General features: G+C 38.1%; 1 protein-coding gene across 3 annotated transcripts in view; it reads left to right on the top strand.

The window, feature by feature from the left end:
• GPR155 (G protein-coupled receptor 155) overlaps positions 1-21,543 on the top strand; it is a 57,122-nt gene that overhangs the window by 7,514 nt on the left and 28,065 nt on the right. For 2 of the 3 annotated variants that reach the window (XM_008064885.2, XM_021715967.1), the window contains exons 3-10: positions 7,000-7,399; positions 10,162-10,327; positions 11,526-11,681; positions 13,607-13,690; positions 14,309-14,426; positions 19,101-19,185; positions 19,271-19,361; positions 20,972-21,182. In XM_008064885.2, coding sequence (XP_008063076.1) covers positions 7,000-7,399; positions 10,162-10,327; positions 11,526-11,681; positions 13,607-13,690; positions 14,309-14,426; positions 19,101-19,185; positions 19,271-19,361; positions 20,972-21,182 — 1,311 coding nt within the window. The remainder of the gene's footprint in view (positions 1-6,999; positions 7,400-10,161; positions 10,328-11,525; positions 11,682-13,606; positions 13,691-14,308; positions 14,427-19,100; positions 19,186-19,270; positions 19,362-20,971; positions 21,183-21,543) is intronic. The other variant, XM_008064886.2, reaches the window with a different exon arrangement.

Genomic DNA, 21,543 nt, shown 5'->3' with positions numbered 1-21,543 from the left:
AAGTGGCTCAGTGTCCTAGTGTTAAATATCTAATAAATATTGCTATATCTTACTTTAGTCGTGAGCTAGAAGTATATAGTTTCATGCTCTAATAGTTTAGTAAGCCCATAACTATAGAACTAACCTTTGTAACTTTATAGCTTATAGAATACTTTCTTACATAATTATCTTACTTGAGTAGGACAGATATTATTATCCTTATTTTCAAATAAGGAGACAGGCTTACAGCAATTCAATTATCCCAGGTCACACAGCTAGCAGGTGACTGAGACCCAAACCTACTCTTGTGGTTCCAAATCCTGGGCATTCTCTTATGCCACACAATTACATAACATGCCAATTCAATCTTCAGAAGATCCAGCCAACTTTGTAATGTATCAATTTCAGAAAGAATCAAAAGGTTTTTTTCTCTACATTATTCTAAAAACATCCCATGAAATGAATAGTAATGGAAATGACCTATTAGATGACTTAATCCATTTCCATATGGAGGCGGAATCGCCAGATTAAAAATATGATCTGCCATTTCACCCCTGCATTTCTCATGTCCTACATTAAATCAGTGAATCGGGTAACAGTCATGTTCCTAGCAACGTGCTAGCCCAAATTTCCCTGAGGATTATGTTTGTTGACTTTGAGCTGTAATTATTGTTTTGTTTTTTTAATCACAATTAGTAACACAAGTTCTCATAACATGAGTTGTAGACTATAACTTTACTAAGCACCAATAGGGTAGACAGAAGTGGTTTCTCATGTAGCTACACATGGGGAGGTGTGGCAAGAACTGAGAGGACTGAGGACCTGCTTCTGGGTGAGGTCATTTGTTATTGCTGTCTGTGCCCAGCTGCCTTCTGGCCTTCGACAGGGTAAGCAGAGAAGACTGTCTCCAGAGAGAAGATCTTTATTTCTATTTGTTTTATGGCCTGTCCAAGGAATTCCCACTCTCTTGTTCACAGATGAGCAATGATCATGTGCTATATAATCCCAGCACTTTGGGAGCCAGGAGGATCACTTGAACCCAGGAGTTCAAGACCAACCTAGGCAACATAGTGAGACCTTGTGTCTACAAAAACACACAAAAAATTAGCTGGAGTGTGGTGGTATGGGCTTGTAGTCTTAGCTACTCAGGAGACTGAAGTAGAAGGATCACCTGAGCCCAGGAGGTCAAGGCTTCAGTGAGCCATGATCGTGCTACTGTACTTCAGTCTGGGTGATAGAGTGAGATCCCAACTCAAAAAAAAGGGGAATGCTGAGGAGAAGACAGATAAGATAATGAATGCAGAAAATGATAGTCATGTTTTCTTTTCCTATATACTATAACAACTATAATGGTCTATGAAACTACATTAGGATTATTTATCTTTACTCAGTTGACAGAATAGTGCATTATTCCAGACTAAAAAAGAAGCTTATTGTTTTTTTAGAATAATTTTTTTCCCAAAGTACTTAAAAAAAAAATCCAAGTATGAGAAGAAATCAAGATTCTACCAAGGTGAAATGTTGATTTTAGCAAATCAGAATGGTTCCCTGCCTCTGTCATTAAAAGATACTAATAGAGCATAGTTAAGTCCTATAATTTATTCTTCAAACAATGCTGATGGCATAAGTACCCAGACTAATCACAATTATGCTCTAGTGCTAGAGCTGTAAACAGAAAGGAAATGAAGCATTTAACTATATGCCATTAAATAATAGAATGATCTTGCCTGTGTCTTTGTGTTACATGCCAGAGATTGAAACCCTGCAGGAATCAAAATAGGAGGCACAGTGGGTGGCTAATTTTGTCTCTTAGTTCTTCAAAGCTATATAATAACTCCTCATAATGGGATTCCCCCCCTCCAAGAACCTTATTTATAAGCATTAATTAATTAGAACTTATAAGTTGATATAATGATTATAAATCTAACTTTACTTTCTATAGGTGACTGCTTTCATGTATACTTTGCTCTGATTTGAAAAACTATCTTCAGATCAATGGCAAAAGAAAATCACTGCCAATTTATAGATAAAGATGTCATGTTAAGTAATTTTGCAAATGAGGGCAGAAGTAGATTGAAATTCCCATGTTGATTCCTATTCTTCTAATAATTTAACAAGTATTTATTTAATCATAATGTTTTACTCTCCCAGTAGACCACTTTTCCTTTGCCTTTGTACACTTGTTCAGCAGACTTAAAATAATCCAATAGTAATCTGCCTTATAATGTGTCTTAGAATGTGTTTAAAAGAAGAGATACAAAATTTCAGCTATGTCGGAGGAATTCATTCAAGAGATTTATTGTACAACATGGTGTCAATGGTTAATAATAATGTATTAGCCAGGCCCGGTGGCTCAGCCTGTAATTCTGCACTTTGGGAGGCTGTGGTGAGTGGATTGCCTGAGCCTGCGGGTTCGAGACCCACCTGGGCAACTTGGCAGGACCTCATCTCTACAATAAATCAAAAATTAGCTGGGCGTGGTAGCACGTGCCTGTAGTTCCAGCTACTTGGAAGGCTGAGGCGGAAGGATTGCTGGAGCCCAGCAGGTCGAGGCTGTGGTGACCGGGAGTCACCAGTCTAGCTGACAGAATGAGACTCCAACTCAAAAAACAAAAAACAGTGTATTGTGTTCTTGAAAATTGCTAAGAGAGTAGATTTTAAGTGTTCTCATCAGAAAAAATGATAAATATATGAGGTAATACATATATTAGTTTGATTTAGCCATTTCAATGTATATATATTTCAAAACAACATCTTGTACTTGATAAATATATATAATTTATATTTGTCAAGTAAGTTAATTTTTAAAAAATCAAAAATAAATTTAAAACTGGATATAAAAAGGATGGGAGGATTACTTAAGTCCAGGAGTTCAAGACTAGCCTGGGCAACATAGAAAGACTTTGGCTCTACAAAAACAAAAACAAAAACAAAAAATTATCAGGGAGTGGTGGTGCATGTCTGTGATGCCAACTACCCGGGAACCTGAGGGGGAAGCACTGCCTGAGCTTGGGAGGTAGAGTCTGAGGTTAGTTATGATTGTTCCACTGCATTCTAGCCTGGGCAACAGAGTGAGACACTGACTAAAAAGAAAAGGAAAGAAAGAAAGAAATGGATTAGCTGACAACAATTAGGTATAAATTGCTGTGTGTTACAAAATACATTTTTATTATATCTGAAACCTTTAACATCCATTGATGTCTTAGTTAATTTCATTCAGCAAGTATTTTCAGATTTGTTCGGCTTTGTGCTGCGGACTGGGTTATAAGATGCCTCAAGGAACTTAGAATTTGTTGAGGTGGCACTGTATAAAGCAAAGTACCATGGCATTCCAGAGAAGGAGAGATGAATGATGTAGATTGAAGACTTGGTAGAAGAAGCAAGACCAGAGACAGGCTGTAAATGGTAGGCAAGCCTTAAGTAAAAAAGGAAAGACGCAAGAAGTTAAAGGGTGATGGTATGGCCAGTGTGTAGAGCTAGTAATTATGAACACGGTGTTTGTCTGGTATAACTATGCTATTAAACTGGCTGGCAGAGTCTTTGCACTAAGGAACAGTCAGAGATGAGTTGAATAAATAAGGGGCCAATTATGGAGACTGGGCTGCAGATGTCAAAAGGAAAGTTTTATAGCTATTCTGGTAGGAGATGAGAAAATCTTAACATTTGGAAGTTAAGATTTGAATGATACTGTTAGCAGTGAGTAAAATGCATGAAGGATGTGGTTGAGAAAAAACAAACAAATGTTGGTTGGTAGACACATGAAGTCATCTAATTTTGACATTTCTGACTAATGATGTTAGTAGGAATTAAGAGAAAATACAAAAGATCCTGCAAAAGAAAAAAATACTTGGTGACTGGCTAGCCATCAGAACTGTTGCTCAAATTTGCACAGAACTCTTAAAACAACGTAAAGCTCATTACGTGGAGGTGATTAATTGCTAGTGTTCCAGGAAAGTAGACTCCTGGGAAAAGGAGCTTTGAGTAGATCACAGAACTGTATAGCCGTGTTGTCAAAGGAAACATTTGGCATTTTATTGCGGTTGCTTAGGAAAAATTCTTGGGTACAGATTGAAAACACAAAACTTTTCCAAAGTATGCACTCTATTTAAAAAGTTGAGTGGTGGGCAAGTATGAACATCTTTCTCTTGAGACAGAATATCTAATCAAAGTGTAGCTATCTAGAGATAGTTAGCAAAAGTGGTGCTTTTTACTCAAAAGAGGAAACCTTACGAAACATGAACAGAAAACCACTAAGTTATATAACTAGCGTATCTAATTTGAAAATCTATGGAAAGACTTTATGAAATTTTGTGTAATCAAGTAGTTTTTAACCACTGCTTCATTTTGGAAATAGTATAGACCTCCGAATATACTTAACTAAGAAAATGGGGATTGAATTTTTTAAAAAGGATACATTTTAGATTCTGAGAAAAAGGTGAACTTCTGAAAGTTATATAACCTAGTTACATAACTTTAACGGGACTTGAACTGAACTTATGTTTCCTGAGTAAGTAAACAAATGTATTTTCCTACCTGTGTCTCTTTATCTTAATGTAAATTGAGGAACCTAATCTTTTAGATTTTTTCACATGATTGCCTCTCTCATTGTGAATGATTGTGGTTGTTCTCTTATCTTTCTTTTTCAACTTCAAATCAATTACGAATCAGCCTTTGTATGCATTAGATTGTATAATTTCTAAGACCCATTGCCAAAAATGTGCCTAGAGACCAGATTGTTTATTCCAAGGCTCTGAGTTACTGCAGTCCACCTGACACCAGGCCACCAGCCCTCATATCCACAAGGAAACTGCTAGAAGTTGGATCTGCTAGGTAGGAGGAATAAATTCAAGAGATCTATTGTACAACATGGTGACAATGGTTAATAACAATGTACTGTATTCTTGAAAATTGCTAAGGAGAAGATTTTAAGTATTCTAATCAGAAAAAATGATAAATATATAAGGTAATAAATATGTTAGTTAGTTTGATTTAGCCATTCCACAATATGTATATATTTCAAAGCAACATCTTGTACATGATAAATATATGTGATTTGTATTTGTCAATTAAATTAATTTTTTAAAAAGCAAAAATAAAGTTAGAAGTAGATATAAAAAGAAATGGATGGGAGGATAGCTTAAGTCTCGGAGTTTGAGACTAGCCTGTGAGACACAGAGAGACGTCATCTCTACCAAAAAAAAATTAGCTGGAAGTGGTGGTCACCCACCCCTGTCATGAGATTAGGGCATACATCTTATGCAGAGTTTAGATTCTAATATACTCAATCCCTTGGAAAAATTCCTTACATTACCACTAAAACACAGTACACATCCTCTGTCTATATCGTATCATTTCTCTTAAGTCTAACACAGCCAGATTTCTTTTCCTTTTTTCTTTTTTCTTTTTTGAGTTGGGGTCTCTGTCACCCAGGTTGGAATGCACAATTTTTCATTCATAGCTCACTACAGCCTTGACCTCCTGGGCAATTCTTCCGCCTTAGCCTCCTAAATAGCTGAGATACAAGCAAGAACCACCATACCCGGCTCTTTTATTATTATTATTATTATTTTATTTTATAGTAACAAGGTCTTGCTTTGTTGCCAATGCTGGTCTCAAACTCCTAGGCCCAAGCAATCATTTTGCCTTGGCCTTGCAAAGTGCTGGGATTACAGGCTTGAGCCGTTACACCCGGACCAGATTTTTTTCTCTAGCATCGTTCTCATTCAGGGAACAACAGGTAAAATAATTAGTTTCACTTGGAAACATGCTATAAGGGGGAAAAAATGAAGTTCTTATTTTCCCAAGAGGATTAGTTGAATTAGTGCTAGTTAAATGTGCATTGATGTGACTCCACTGTATTTCCCTCCCAAACATTTCTTAGATTCACCTTCCTATCTCTACCTCTTTAGCATCTTCACTGGGCATTCTTGAAGAGTCTGTTCAGTTTCCCGGAGTCTATACCTCACGTTAGCAGGCGTAGATAGGACTGGCTTCCTCAGAGCTACTGTGGGAAACTGTTAGACTGTCTCTCTGTTGTTAAAAACCTCTTTGAGGTTCAGGCTGTCTGGCTAGCCCACTCATCCTCATTGCTGTCATCTGCTGAACTCACTCAGGTCATTTCACCCACATTCATTGAAGACCTTAATATCCTACCCACTGTCATCTTCTTTATCCCTAGTTTTATCATTATCTTGTTTGACTTTAGCCTTGTGACCTACCTGTTAAATTGTTTGTCCTCTGTGTTCCTTGGCCTCATCTTCTCCTGTAATGCTTTCCTTTAATCTGTGTCAGCCACCAAGTCCCACAACCAATTCCTGGACCAATTCTCAGATTCCACAACCATCTGAGAAACAGTTAACTGAATAGCTCACTATCTGACTTGCTCTCAACTCCTGCACTCCTAGCCATGCCTAATTCTTGGTCTCTGACTCCTCCAAGCCCTGTCAGCCAACACCTTCCCCTCTTCACCTTTTCTATGCTGTGTGGACTCCAACAAGTGAGTGCTCATTTTTAGTTCCTTATCTCCTCTCTGGTCCTCTGTGATCTGACCACTCCAGTAAAACCGCTCTCTCCATGGGTACCAATAACCACTTTGTTGTTGTCACTTCTTTTATATATATATATATATTTTTTTGTTTTTGTTTTTTTTGTTTTTTTTTTTTGAGTTGGAGTTTCACTCCATTGCCCAGACTGGAGTGCAGTGGCCGCTCCCACACCCAGCTAATTTTTTTGTTTATTTTTTTGTTTATTTTATTGTAGAGACGTGGTCTTGCCAAGTTGCCCAGGCTGGTCTTGAACCCACAGGCTCAGGCAATCCACTCACCTCGGTCTCCCAAATTGCTGGGATTACAGGCTGAGCCACCAAGCCCAGCCTAAAATTTATTTTCTAAATTAGGCTAATGAGGTCATTTGGAACTATTTTGATTAATTTATAATCTTTATAATTAAGCATGGAAAATGTTATATATGGTTATATATTTTTGTGGCAATCTTTCTAAAATCAATATTCTTGTTTTACAGTTGAAGCTTTATATCAAACTACATACCCAGAATATCTCCAGTACATTTACTTGGTGGCACCGATATCTCTTATGATGTTAAACCCTATCGGGTTTATCTTTTGTGAAATCCAGAAGTGGAAAGACTCTCAAAATGCTTCTCAAAACAAAGTAAAAATTGTGGGACTTGGACTTCTGCGTGTATTACAGAACCCAATTGTGTTTATGGTTTTTGTTGGCATTGCCTTCAATTTTATTCTTGATCGAAAGGTGCCTGTATATATAGAAAATTTTCTTGATGGACTTGCCAATTCTTTTTCTGGTTCAGCCCTCTTTTATCTTGGTCTAACAATGGTAGGAAAAATAAAGAGACTGAAGAAGTCAGCTTTTGTTGTACTAATTCTTCTCATCACAGCAAAACTGTAAGTTTCACTTGTTGAACTGGGAATTGTAGTTTGTGAAAGCCTTCCTTAGCCAACTTGTATAGAATGTGTCTGCAAATGTTTTCTCCTTTGAATGTTAATAATTCCTCCCTATAGAGTAGTTGTGATTTAAAGGAAAATATCATGTTGGTGTATTGTGAAGTCATTTTTTTATTCCTTGTGGTTATTCTTTCCAATTTACTGTTAGAGGATAAGGATGATTGGCTTCCTTTTTATGTTTTATTGTTTCCCTTTTCCAGGCTTGTGCCACCATGCCCAGCTAACTTTTCTTGATTTGTTGTAGAGACGAGGTCTCCCCAAGTTGCCAGGCTGGTCTCAAACCCTTGGGCTCAGGCAGTCCTGTTACCCCTGCCCCACAAAGTGCTGGAGTTACAGGCGTGAGCTACCGTGACAGACTTGATCATATTTTTGAAGGCATTTTGCAGTATTTCTAAGTTTGTTAAATTCATTAAATTCCCAATGGCAAAAGCATCTTAGTAATAATGAGAACGATAGTTGTTAATATAAACTTTTTTTTCATGCATTTGGGGAAACTATTTTGTAATTCTGAAGTCCATGGTACTTTCTAAATGTTGATAAGTCAGGGCGTGGTTATCAGCCATCTGATCCTAGTCTGTCCAGTGAAACGTTGTCAGCTCCTTGGTTATTAGTACTGGAGTTATACTTAATGGTTTTATGGTGCAGTTGATATAATTTTACTACAACATTATCCCAAAGTACTTGAGGCATACTTAACTATGAAATTTAGCTCTTTTTTTTTTTTTTTGAGTTGTAGTCTCATTCTGTCACCCATGCTGGAGTGCCATGGCACACTCATGGCCACCCCAGAATTGACCTACTGGGCTCAGGCTATCCTTCCGCCTTAGCCTGCCAAGTAACCGGAGCTACAGGCGTGTGCTACCACACCTGGCTGATTTTTTAATTTATTGTAGAGATGAGCTCTCATCAAGTTGCCCAGGCTGATCTTGAACCCCTGGGCTCAGGTAATCCTCTCGCCTTGGCCTCCCCAAATGCTGAGATTATAGGCTTGAGCCACAGCCCCGGGCTGAAATTCAGCTCTTATACTGGTAGCTAAACTCATGAGACCATTGCAATATCATATATTTATATTTTCAAAATATAAAAGTGGATTAAAGTACTAAAAATTATTTGTGGTGACATTCTGCTCCTCAGAAACAAAGTATTAATTAGTATTGTCACAATATTAAATATAGTTTTAACAATAATAGTTATTAACTTATTCTTATAATAGAATTTAAATATTGTAATTTAGGCTAGGTGTGGTGGCTCACGCCTATAATTCCAGCACTTTGGGAGGTGGAGGTGAGAGGATTGCTTGAGCTCAGGGGTTCAAGACCAGCCTATGCAACTTGACGAGACTTTGTCTCTACAATAAATCAAAAAATTAACTGGGCATGGTGGCACGTGCCTGTGATTCCAGTTACTTGGAAAACTGAGGTGAAAGGATTGCCTGCGACCAGCAAGTCGAGACTGCAATAGCCATGATTGTGCCACTGTACTCCAGACTGGGCAACAGAGTTAGACTCCAGCTCAAAAACAAAAACAAAAAATTCTAATTTTCAAAACTTGAAGGGGGAGTTGATTTTTATTAGATATTTCATTTTTTAAATTAAAAGAAGAAGGCTGTGTGTGGTAACTCACACCCGTAATCCCAGCACTTTGGGAGGCTAAGGCAGGCAAATTGCTTAAGACCAGGAAGTTGCCTGGCCTGGGCAACATTGTGAAACCTTGTGTCTCAAAAAATAATAATAGGCCAGGTGCGGTGGTTCACGTGTATAATCTCAGCACTTTGGGAGGCCCAGGTAAGAGGATTGCCTGAACTCAGAGGTTCAAGACCAGCCTAGGCAACTTGGCGAGACATCATCTCTACAATAAATCAAAAAATTAGCCAGACGTGGTGGCGTGTGCCTGTGGTTCCAGCTACTTGGAAGGCTGAGGCTGAAAGAAAGTAAGCGTGCCACTGCACTCCAGCCTGGGCAATGGAGTGAGACCCCCATTCAACAACAACAACAACATAATAATAATTTAAAAATTAGCCAGGCATGGTGGTATGCGCCTGCAATCCCAGCTAATTGGGATGCTGAGGTAGAAGGATGCTTGTGCCTGGAAGGTCAAGGCTGCTGTGAGCTGTGATTGTTGTGATCATGCCACTCACTGTAATCCAGACTGGTCAACAGAAACCCTGACTCAAAAGAAAAAAAAAATGGATTACCTGAACCCGTGGGTTCGAGACCAGCCCAGGCAACTTGGTGAGACCTCGTCTCTACAATACACAAAAAATTAGCTGGGTGTGGTAGCGCATGCCTGTAGTTCCAGTTACTTGGAAGGCTGAAGCAGAAGGATCGCTGAAGCCCAGAAAGTCGATGCTGGTGTGACCGTGTGTGTGCCACTGCACTTCAGCTAGGGTGACAGAGTGAGACTCCAACTCAAAAAAATAAAAGAATGATTTGCATAACAAATTATATTTTTGCCTCCTAATCACAGATGTGTGAAGTATTTCCAGAATATTGTTAAATTTTAAATGGCTCCCAAGCTGAATTCTTGATTCTTTCAACAAAATGTGCAGAGGAAGGCATACCTATAGCATATGCATGCAATTAGATGTACTTTCCAGGCAGGAGAAGAAGCATAACCTCATGCCAAGTTCACTAGGGCAATCTACTCCTTGGGGACCAGCATGCTTTGATATCAGGTAAATGATGTATTTCTTCTTTCTTCAGGCTGGTACTTCCACTTCTATGCAGAGAGATGGTGGAACTCTTGGACAAGGGCAACAGTGTAGTGAACCATACAAGTTTATCGAATTACGCATTTTTGTATGGTGTCTTTCCAGTAGCACCAGGCGTGGCTATCTTTGCAACACAGTTCAACATGGAAGTGGAAATTGTATGTATATACTACTCCCTAAGTTTAGTGTGGTGTTTAGTATAAAAATTGATTTTTAAATTCATTGTCAGATTCTAAACACAGAAAGCAACATTTTTAAATGAGAATTTGATGTCCTGTAAGCTCCCTTATCATAAGTAATGCCATCATGTAGTATGTAACAATAGTTATTTAATTTGAGGTCTTAATTCAGCCATGAGTTTTTTCATGTCTTTTATAGTTTATATTATTTTATTTCTGTACTTATGCCTAAACCTCAAAGTTATCTACAGAAGGGTAACCTTTGAAATTTTGAGGGAAAAAATTCTGTTTCAGTCATCGATAATTCAACAACTAGATGCAAAAATAGTACATAATCAACTGCAACAAATAGCTAAAATCAAATAACACCAAATTAGTAACAGTGTCTAAGTGTATTGTACATGCTATCTACTGCATTAGAGTAAATATAATATGAAGGAACTAAATTGTTTAATGAAGGTCAGTTCTATTATTTAATCTGTATTGTAATTTTTCTTTTTTTTTTCTTTTTGAATTGCTTTTTTGTCCTGAATTTTATGAAATAGGATGGAAGGAATCTGTTCATATGTTTAATTAGATCACTGGTAGGGTTTACTTTCTAGAACCTAAAAAATAACCATCAACAGTGAAATTTCTAGTATTTGTTAGGTATAAATACAGATTGAAGTAGAAGAGGAGTCAGGGGAACTTAACTGTTTTCTTTTAAGGCCTTTCAGAAAGGGGAAATATGGTATTGGATAACATGCTGGATTTTATAATGTCTTTACTGACTCTCATCTTTATTATTTTAGAATGCTTTAGTATGCTGTGGATATTTAAAGTTTCAGGTAACTGTTTAAGGCCTGGCATAGTGGCTCAAGGTGAGAGGATCACTTGAGGCCAGGAGTTCGAGACCAGCCTGGGCAACATAGTGAGACATTGTCTCAATAAAAATAAAAAACATCAGCCAGATATGTTAGTTTATACTTGTAGTCCCAGCTACTCGAGATGCTGAGGCAAAAGGATCACCTGACCCCAGGAGTTTGAGGCTACGGTGGACTATGATTGTACCACTGCCCTCCAGCCCGGGCAACAGAGCAAGACCTGTTCTAAAAATAAATAAATAAAACAATAATAATAATAAAAAATAATTGTTTAAGTGAGATTGTGACTTGTCAGTTTGACTTCATTGTTGCAGATAACCTCAGGGATGGTAATAAGCACGTTTGTGTCTGCTCCAATCATGTACGTGTCTGCCTGGTTACTGACCTTTCCCACTATGGACCCCAAGCCATTGGCATATGCCATCCAGAACGTTAGTTTTGATATAAGTATTATCAGTCTGATCTCCTTGGTAAGTATGTTTCATTGTAAAAATGAATGGAAACCACAGAATGAGTTTTGAGAATAGCTTGGTAATAGAAAGTGTTAAAAATCTAGTTTCTTATGAAATAGAGAAATATCAGCTTTTTTTTTCTTTTGCTTTTTTTTTAGAGTCTCAGTCTGTCACCCAGATTGGAGTGTAGTGGCACACTCATGGCTACCGCAGCCTCGACCTGCTGGGTTCAGATGATCCTTCTGCTTCAGCCTTCCAAGTAGCTGGAACCACAGGCACACACCACCATGCCTGTGTTAATTTATGTGTAGCTAATTTTTTGATTTATTGTAGAGATGTGTTCATGGCAGTTTGTTCAATATGGTCGCGAACTCCTGAGCTCAGGCAGTCATCTCGCCTCTGCTTCCCAAAATGCTGGGATTACAGGCGTGAGCCACCATACCCAGCTATAATATCAGCTTTCTTCTTAGCTGAGTTTTGTCTTTCCAATTGGGAGACTTTTATAGCAGACAGGGCATGATATTTAGTCAGACCTGGGTTTGACTCCTGGCCCTAACACAAACTAACTATATGTCTCTGTGCAGTTACTGTAACCTCTCTAAGCTTCAGTTTCCTCCACAATAAAGTGATAATAGTTTCACATATTTCCATGGGTTGTTTTAAGGGTTAAATAAGGTAATATATGTGAAAAATATTCTGTGAATGATGAATCTCCACAGTCACTAGCTGTTATAGAATCATAGAATCAGAAAGGATCTCTGGGATCAAGTCTATCTGCCTGTTTAGTGTTTAGGTAACTTTGCAAATTGGATATATGTAGCTCAAATTAAATTATTAAGCATCTGACAACAGAGTATTTTACAGATCAAGTAGCCTATTTAATTCCAATAGTATTCTGGCATATAGAATTCCAATAGACAATGTGTATAGTTAAAGAAAAGAAAGTGGTGGCCAGCCATGATGGCTGATACCTATAATCCCAATACTTTGGAAAGCTGAGGTGGGAGAATCACTTGAGGTCAGGAATTTGCTATGGACAATATAACAAGACCCTGTCTCTACAAAAAGTAAAAAATTAGCTGGGCACGGTGCTCAGGACTGTAGTCCAGTTACTCAGGAAACCGAAGTGAGAAGATTACTTGAGCCCAAGGGTTCAAGTCTGCAGTGAGCTATGGTTGTGTCACTGCCTTCCAGCTCGGGCAACAGAGTGAGATCCCAACTCAGAACAAAAAAAAAAAGAAAAGAAAAAGGAGGTGGTAATGAAGGTATTTATTGCAACAAATACATGTGTGATTAATGTAATTTTTAAAGAAATTCTACTGCTGACACATATTCTCTGGAGAGAGAGACTATATTAATTTTAATTGGCAATGAGGAGAGAAAGAAGGAAATTAACCCAAATACTTAACTGGTTATTATGTAGGTGGACTAGAAACCCAGTCCTTTTAAGTATGAGGAATGTAAAATGATTTGATCTTAGGTTGGGTAGTATGTGTTTTTTGAAGTAAGATAGCCTAGAATTTAGATTCTCTCATGAGCCAATATGGTAGACATTGTAAAGAAAGAAGTTAGAATAGTGCATTATAACTGTATCTTCCACTAAAATTCCTTTTCTGAGTAGTTAACTGTGACTCTGCATCTCACTCCAGCCACTGAAGATATGCATAGTTAGAACATGGCCTTTGTCAAGGCATTCATTCTTAAAGATTCTATAATTTTTAGACAGTTAATTTATTATGGGATCACTCCATGCTTTTTATTTTACTTTGAATATAGTAATTTATGTTGTTTGGAACTAGACAAATTAAAGTAGATAAAACACTGGCATTTATTTCTGAACCAGGATAAAGAGAATTATTTAAAGAGATGAATCAATGTGTTACTTAAAAAGTATTTATAAATATTAAGAAACATGAATAACCTCTGAATCTTTTGTCTTCAAGATCTGGTCTCTGGCTATTCTTCTTTTGAGTAAGAAATACAAACAGCTTCCTCATATGCTTACAACTAATTTACTCATTGCTCAGGTTAGTGAAAGTACAGAACTATGTTTTTCTCATGGATTCTATGGAAAAAATGAATTTGCTAGTTTTTTCAGTTTTAAAGTCAGGTGTATTACTAAGTACAGTTAATAACAATTTACTTACAATGAGTTTATGCCTAATATATTAAATATTGCTATCTAAAACTGAGGCTAATAATGGCATTTGAGGATAACTTTGCATTTTTTAATAAAAATAGTTGAATCATTAAAATTGAACTTTCTCACAATCTTGTCTTTCTAGTCAATCTTTGCATGTCTCAAAATATATGGAAAGAAATTTCACATTTTCTATGTAAACCATTACTAAATACAGTTATAAGATTGATATTTAGAATATAGTGATCATCTGTTTCAATTGAAAATGTTCATTATTCAAACTCTGTATTGAAAGGGTTTTTTTTAATCCTAAAGCTTGACGTTTTAGTATAACTAGTATGTTATACTTGATCATTACTCAGCAATAATTTTAAATGAATGATTATATTTGCTGTAAATAAGACTTATATGAATATGACTGGCTAAATAGTGATTTTCTGTGATAGTATTGAATTATATGGTTTTCTTAGCTATTCACAAAGTCTTTTAATAATTTTTTCTTTAGTCTATTGTCTGTGCTGGAATGATGATATGGAATTTTGTTAAAGAAAAAAATTTTGTTGGACAAATTTTGGTGTTTGTTCTATTGTACAGCTCCCTCTATAGCACCTACCTGTGGACAGGTAAGTTGGATCGTGAGTGGAAATTGAGGTCTGTTCCCCTCTCCCCCTTCCCTAACAGTCCTTAGCTTCTAGTGGTCTGGTTGAAGTCTGGTAGTTCAGGAAGGAGGCAGTCACTCGGGCAGTTATGCCCACCATCATAGACAGTCTGCAAAACTGAGTTCTGTTTCCTGATGCCGCTTTCTGTTTCTGCCTGGGCTCAGGGTCTTGTCCAGTCACATGGTCCTTTCCTCGGGGTCTTTGGCTCTAGGTCACTGTCAGCATGGCTCCCCTTTGGAGATAACAAGGGCAGGTACAGGAGGCAGGAGGAGAAGGGAGGAGATGAGCAGAAATGCAAGAGTTGTGTCCCAGAGCTCACTGTCAGAGTCCTGCTGAACAGAAAAATTCCTGCTCTGCCTCAAGCAAGTTACTTCACTTTGGAAGCCTGTTTCCTTGTCTATAAAACTGCGCTACTGCACCTGACAGAATTATTTTGAAGATGAAATGGAATAGGAATACTTATGTCTGGTACATGGTAGGCAGTCAACAAATGAAACTATGTTTGTTATTAAATAGACGGAAAAGAGATAATGTGAGAACAAGAAAACTAAGAGAATAGAAAGATATGGAAATAGAGGAAGACCTAGTAAGAAAGACTGTTTCTCTTTTCCAATGAGTCCAGAAAGGATATTCAGAATGTTTTAGCATGTTGCTGTTCTGAAGTATAATATTTATTTGGATGCATACATTCTGGTACATTTCATGAAAAATCCTACCTGACTGTTTTATAGTCATACCACAAATTTGAACCTGCAAAATGACACATAAAAGGAAATTGTAGATAGGTAGGAGGTGAGTGTCAGGAAATGGCTGCGGAGGATAGACTTTTGATTTCATGCCTTAGGATCAAAAGCAAGTCTCATCCAAGTCAACAGTTTTTTGAAATGAAGCAACAGTGTAGTGAGGAATTGCTGAATGAAAAATTCAGCCCAAACAGAAGACAGTTTGTGCTTTCTAAAGGCAAGCAGCATGAGAGGTTTCGTGAGATGACAAGTTAAAATAGTCTAGAGATTTTATATTTCCAGATATAGAAGGATCAATTTGATCTCTAATAACTAGGTTTAATCAGGTTACATTTATAATGAGAATAAGAGAGTAGCAAGTAGATCAGTGTATCAAAAAGTGCCATGTCTCTCTAAAACCCTCTTCAAACATGCATGCCAAAATCTGTCCAAAAAAGTTGTTTGGAATTCTCTAACCTTGATAAAGGTGCCCTGTAGCCCTCAGGTTATTATAATACAATAGAATTTTAGACCTGAAAGTATCATTTTAAATCATCCTGTTCTGCCATTTTCAATTTCACTCATTTGCATACCACCCTCACAATTTTTGCCATATCTGCATACCACCTCTTCTTTTTTTTTTTTTGTCTTATGTTGGGGTCTCACTCTGTCACCCAGGCTGGAGTGCAGTAGCGTGATCATGGCTCAGTACACCCTCAACCTCCTGGGGTCAGGCGATCTTTCCACCTCAACCTCCTGAGTATCTGGGACTACAGGCAGGCGCCACTACACAAAGCTAATTTTTTAATTTTTTGTAGAGATGACCTCTCACTCTGTTGCCCAGGTTGGTTTCAAACTTCTGGGCTCAAGAGAATCTCCTGCCTTGGTCTACCAAATGCTGAGATTACAGACGTGAGCCACTGCACTTGACCTTTTTGTTTTTAATTGACTTACTTTTTTTACTTTCATCAATTGAGACTTATATAAATAAAATCTCAGGCTTTATGTGCTAATTAATTTTTCTTAAGTACACATTAAAATAAATGCATAACTAGTCCAACATTTTCACCTTTGTGCCACCTGTAGTTCCTATACCTTAGAAAACACTGGTCTAGTTTAGATCCTTCATTTAAATAGGCCCAGAGGGAGCCTGGCTCCAAGGTGAACATAATGGTGGAAACTGGGCCATAAAATATTCTACAGAATGAGAGCTACACATATCAGAGAAACAAGAAACTCGAGTCGTGGTCCTTGAATCCATTGTGCCTTCCAGATACTAAATGAGTAAAATAAACTGCCTCCCTATATAAGCTACCATTACTTTGCTTTTTTACTGTCACTCATAGCTGAGGCTAACTGGAATACATTGATTGTCACAAAGTTAAGGTCTGGAAGACCTACCATGAACAGCTTCCCACGGGATTTATAGTGATCCTTTGGAGTTTATTTTTGGGGTGAGGGTAAGTGTGGCTGAAGGAGAGGAGATAAAGAAAATGTATAGACTGGCCGTGGTGGCTCATACCTGTAATCCCAGCATTTTGAGATTGCTTGAGTTCAAGAGTTTGAGACCAGTCTGGGCAACATGGTGAGACCTCTTCTCTACAAAAAATAAAAAAATTAGCATGGCATGGTGGTACATGCCTATAGTCCATGCTACTTTGGAAGCTGAAACTGAAGCATCTCCTGAGCTCAGGAGGTCAAGTCTGTGGTGAACTGTGAGTGTTCCACTGCACTCCAGCCTGGGAGACAGAGTGAGACTCTAACTCAAAAAAAAAAAAAAAAAGGCCTGGGCACGGTGACTCACACCTGTAATCTCAGTACTTTGGGAGGCAGAGGAGAGAGGATTGCCTGAGCTCAGGGGTTTGAGACCAGTCCTGGCAACTTGGCTGCTCCTCTTGTCTACAAAAAATAAAAAATTTAGCTAGGCATGGTAGTTAGTGCATGCCTGTAGTCCCAGCTACTTGGAAGGCTAAGGTGGAAGGATTGCTTGGGCCCAGCAGGTCGAGGCTGTGGTGGTCATGAGTGCCACTGTACTCCAGCCTAGACTACAGAGTGAGACGCCAACTCAAAGAAATAAAATAAATAATAAACAAGTAGGCCCAGAAAGTTAAACTGATTGAGGCCAGAGCTCTCAGCTTTGTCGGAGTTCCAGGGCTGGATTCTACATGTTAATATATGTTTCTTTTCACAAGGCAGGGATGATAAACATTGGAATTTTAAAGACTGTCTGTGCTACTGTAACACAGAAGGCACACTTTTGTGATGTGTTACTTGTTTCCCTAGCACTTTGTAAACCTGAAACTTAGGGTATACAAATAAATATATTGAAGGGGGAGCAGTGGTAGAGAAAAACAATTCTTAAGGACCCCAATGTCAATTTATATTAATTCTAGCAGTGTTATTTAACCTGTAGAATCTTAAATCTAGGAGTGAATTCTTTATGTACAGCTAATATGCAACAATAAAACCAAAGCAAATTCACAGATTCTATTCCAAAAAGACAACAAGCCCAGTAACTTAGTAACGTTCATTAACATGGCCAAGGATCTTTTGTAAGTCACCGCTTGAAATGTAACCAGAACGCTCTTCTCTGCTAAGGCTTTTTGGAGCTTGACTTGCCTTTATTTTCATATGTGGGATTATGACCTGGCTATCTCACTGCTTTTCTTTCTTCAGACTATCCCAGAACCTTCATTCAGACTGTGTGTTGTGATTTCGTTTGACCTCCACTTAATATAAAACCAAATGTAAGCTCTGAAACTCGTGAGATTGCGCTTTGGTTATATGGTGGACACACAGATGACTATCACTGAAAATAAGCCAAAAAGACTTAAAATTTCTTATAGAAATTTCTCGATCCTGAAGTATGTGTCTTAGGAACCCTAGAGGTCCACAGATCAAAATTTAGGAAACACGGATAGAGTTGAAGGCCTTATCATGTCGGATGTCTGGGTTTCTAGTCCCACTCTGCCCTCTGCTGGCTGTGTGACTTGGGCAAGGTCTCTTTTCCATAGCTGTAAATAAAATGAAGGTGCTAATTTAAAACAGAGGTCCTTTCCAACCTTAAAGTTCTAAGATCCTATAGCTATGTAGAATTTATTAAAGTGTTACTTGTATAAATAATTACTTATATGGTATAAAGAAAGGTATGACTTAAAAATATTTGTGCTTATTTATTTTTATTTATGTTTTTGCTTTTTTGAGTCTGGGTCTTACTCTGTTGCCTAGGCTGGAGTCCAGTGGTATGATCACAGCCACCACAACCACTGCTGGGCTCAGGTGATCCTTCTGCCTCAGCTTCCCAAGCAGCTGGGACAACAGGCACACACCACCACACCAGCTAATTTTTAAATTTATTATAGAGACAAGGTCTCACCACGCTGCCCAGGTCACAAACTCTTTGAGCTCTGGAGCTCAAGCATTCCTCTTACCTCAGCCTCTCAAATTGCTGAGATTATAGGTGTAAGCCACCAGGCCAGCTGTGTTTATATTAATCCATTATTACATTTGATACATCACTACATTTTCTAGAAACATAACCTGAGTAAGAGTTGCCTATACTTCTTAGTACCAGCAGAGTGGAGGTGTTTTTTTTATCTTTAGAATTGTTCTGTATAGAGTTAAAAAAATTTTTTTTCAACTATACATTAGATTGAAAACACATGAGTCAAAAGAACACAATGATTAGGGCTTATCCTCATAGATGAGACAAAAGATTTGAGTAAAGAAATAATACAGAAGGGAAAATATGAATGATTTTGAATTAAGAAAACTTGCTTCAAAATATTGGGGACAGAATTTATTTAAAAGCAGTAAATCTTAGGTCAAAAACTGCAGATGATGACTACTACTGAATTAAAGCTCCCTGATGTCTGATCAACATGGAGTAATTATCTCTCAATCTTCTTGTTCTTAGGCCTTCTAGCAATTTCTCTGTTTCTTTTGAAGAAGCGAGAGAGAGTACAAATTCCTGTTGGAATCATCATCATATCTGGCTGGGGGTAAGTTGTAAGTTTTTGGCTTGCTGACATGTTTCCATATACACAGTTGCTATTCATGTTCTCTCCATAAACCTTGTTATTACAGAATTCCTGCTCTCCTCGTTGGTGTTCTTTTGATAACTGGGAAACATAATGGAGACAGCATTGACTCAGCCTTCTTTTATGGAAAAGAGCAGGTGGGCAGAGTTTAGTGGCAGTTTTCTTGAGAATGTCTCTTTTTAGCTTGCTAATAGGTCTTGCTATACTTACACCAATATTAATCTTGAAAATCTGTCTCACCTTATGGCTTATCATGCTTGTGGTCCTGTATTACTTTCTCATACCTCAAAATATGGGAAACATTTTGCACGTCTAAGTTCATTTTTAGCTGAAGATTTTTAAATGTATGAAACCCATGGAGCCTTCCAAAACACACTTAGGAATTATGTTTCCTCTATTGGAGGAAAGAATGATTAATTTAAAGCCATTTAATAAGTTAGCAGTAATAATGAAGGTCAAATAATTGACTTTTAATCCTATCGTAAATGTAAATTTCAGAACAAAACGTGCCTGGAAAAGTGTGTTTGAAAAGCTATAGAGTGACTGGGCTCAGTGGCTCAGCCTGTAATCCCAGCACTTTGGGAGGCTGAGGTGAGTGAATTGCCTGAGCCCGTGGGTTCGAGACCAGCCCCGGCAACTTGGCAAGACCTCTTCTCTACAATAAATCAAAACTTAGCTGGGCATGGTAGTGTGCGCCTGTAGCTCCGGCTACTTGGAAGGCTGAGGCGGAAGGATAGCCGGATCCCAGCAGGTCGACGCTGGGGTGGCCATGCACTCCAGCTTGGGTGACAGAGTGAGACTCCAACTCAAAAAAAGAAAAGAAAAGCTAGAGAGTAAGAGGCTTGTGGGACCTCCTGAATTCTTTAGGGGTAGGACCCAAGGATGTGTGTTTTTTAAAAACCTCCCAAATAATTTTGATTTCTGTTTTGATTCTGTTTTGCAATGTTGAATCTCATTGAGTTTTTGTGAGGCTTAATAAGCTTATCCATATGAAGGACTTAAGAGTTGGCATCTGGTTAGTGCTCAAGAAATCTTAGCTATAGTTATTTTTAGTGTCATTACTATCAAGAAGTCTCTAGTTGGCCAGGAACAGTGGCTCACACCTGTAATTCTAGCACTTTGGGAGGCTGAGGCGAGAGGACTGCTTAAGCCCAGGTGTTCAAGACCAGACTGGGCAACATAGTACAACTTAGTCTCTACAAAAAGTAGAAAAATTAGCCAGGTATGGTGGTGTGCACCTATAGTCCCGGCTCCTCAGGAGGCTCTGGCAGAAGGTTTGTCTGAGTCCAGGAGGCCAAGGCTATGGTGAGCTGTGATTGTGTCATTGATCTCCAGCCTGGGTGACAGTTTGAGACCCTGACTCAAAAAAAAAAAAAAAAAAAGTCACTAGTTGACTGAAGCATGTTTGAACTATAAAAGTGAGCAAAAACTTAGAAGTAAAGAAAAGGTCTGTAAGAAATAATTTAGATTACTTGTAAAGGAACCCAATGCCTTTCAGGATAACTAATTGCTATACCATGAAAGAAGCATCTAGAAGACATATGTGATTGTAAGAAAACCCTAGTTTCTATCCAAGTGACTTACGTTCCTTACATACTCTTACTCTTTTAAAATAACCACTGTTCTATGTATGTAAAACTATGCAGATGTGTTTTCCATCAAATAAAAGTGCCCTTTACCTATGCAACTAAAATGATCAAGATGGGACTGTAAAAAGTGGCCTAACGTCTTTTTCTATCATCGGCAGATGATCACCACAGCAGTCACCCTGTTCTGCAGCATTCTGATAGCTGGCATATCACTCATGTGCATGAATCGTACCACCCAAGCAGGAAGCTATGAAGGTTTCGACCAGACTCAGAGCCACAAAGCAGTGGAGCCTGAAAACACTGCCTTTGAGGAGAGTCCAGCACCATCAAATGAACCAGAACTTTTTACAAGTTCTATCCCAGAAACAAGTATGATTCTTAAATATAAAGAACATATTACATGTCTTTATAGCATGTATCCTAAATGTTTTGTTAAGGTGTTCACTGAAAAAAAAAATCACAAGATCCATAAATTTGGAAAAGAGGACATTATTTTTTATAAAATTTACCGCCTGCAAGGTAGCCATGCACAAGCTGGGAAGTGCAGACTCTGGCAAAGACCAGAAACAAGCACTTTGAAGGAAGAGGGGCTGAGGTAGGAGCTTTACACTGAATGGATTGGTTAAACATACGTATTTAACGGGTTACAGAAGGAGTGTGAATATTCATGAGGTGGTCCTGCCACTTGGCATGTTATACAAAGATGTATGTAACATATGACCTATGTTCA

Source organism: Carlito syrichta, unplaced genomic scaffold (genome assembly GCF_000164805.1).
Source record: "Carlito syrichta isolate Samal-C Ts95f unplaced genomic scaffold, Tarsius_syrichta-2.0.1 Scaffold308098, whole genome shotgun sequence".
Lineage (NCBI taxonomy): Eukaryota > Metazoa > Chordata > Mammalia > Primates > Tarsiidae > Carlito > Carlito syrichta.
Note: the sequence above shows the minus strand (reverse complement) of the source record. Positions and strands in the feature narration are given on the sequence as shown.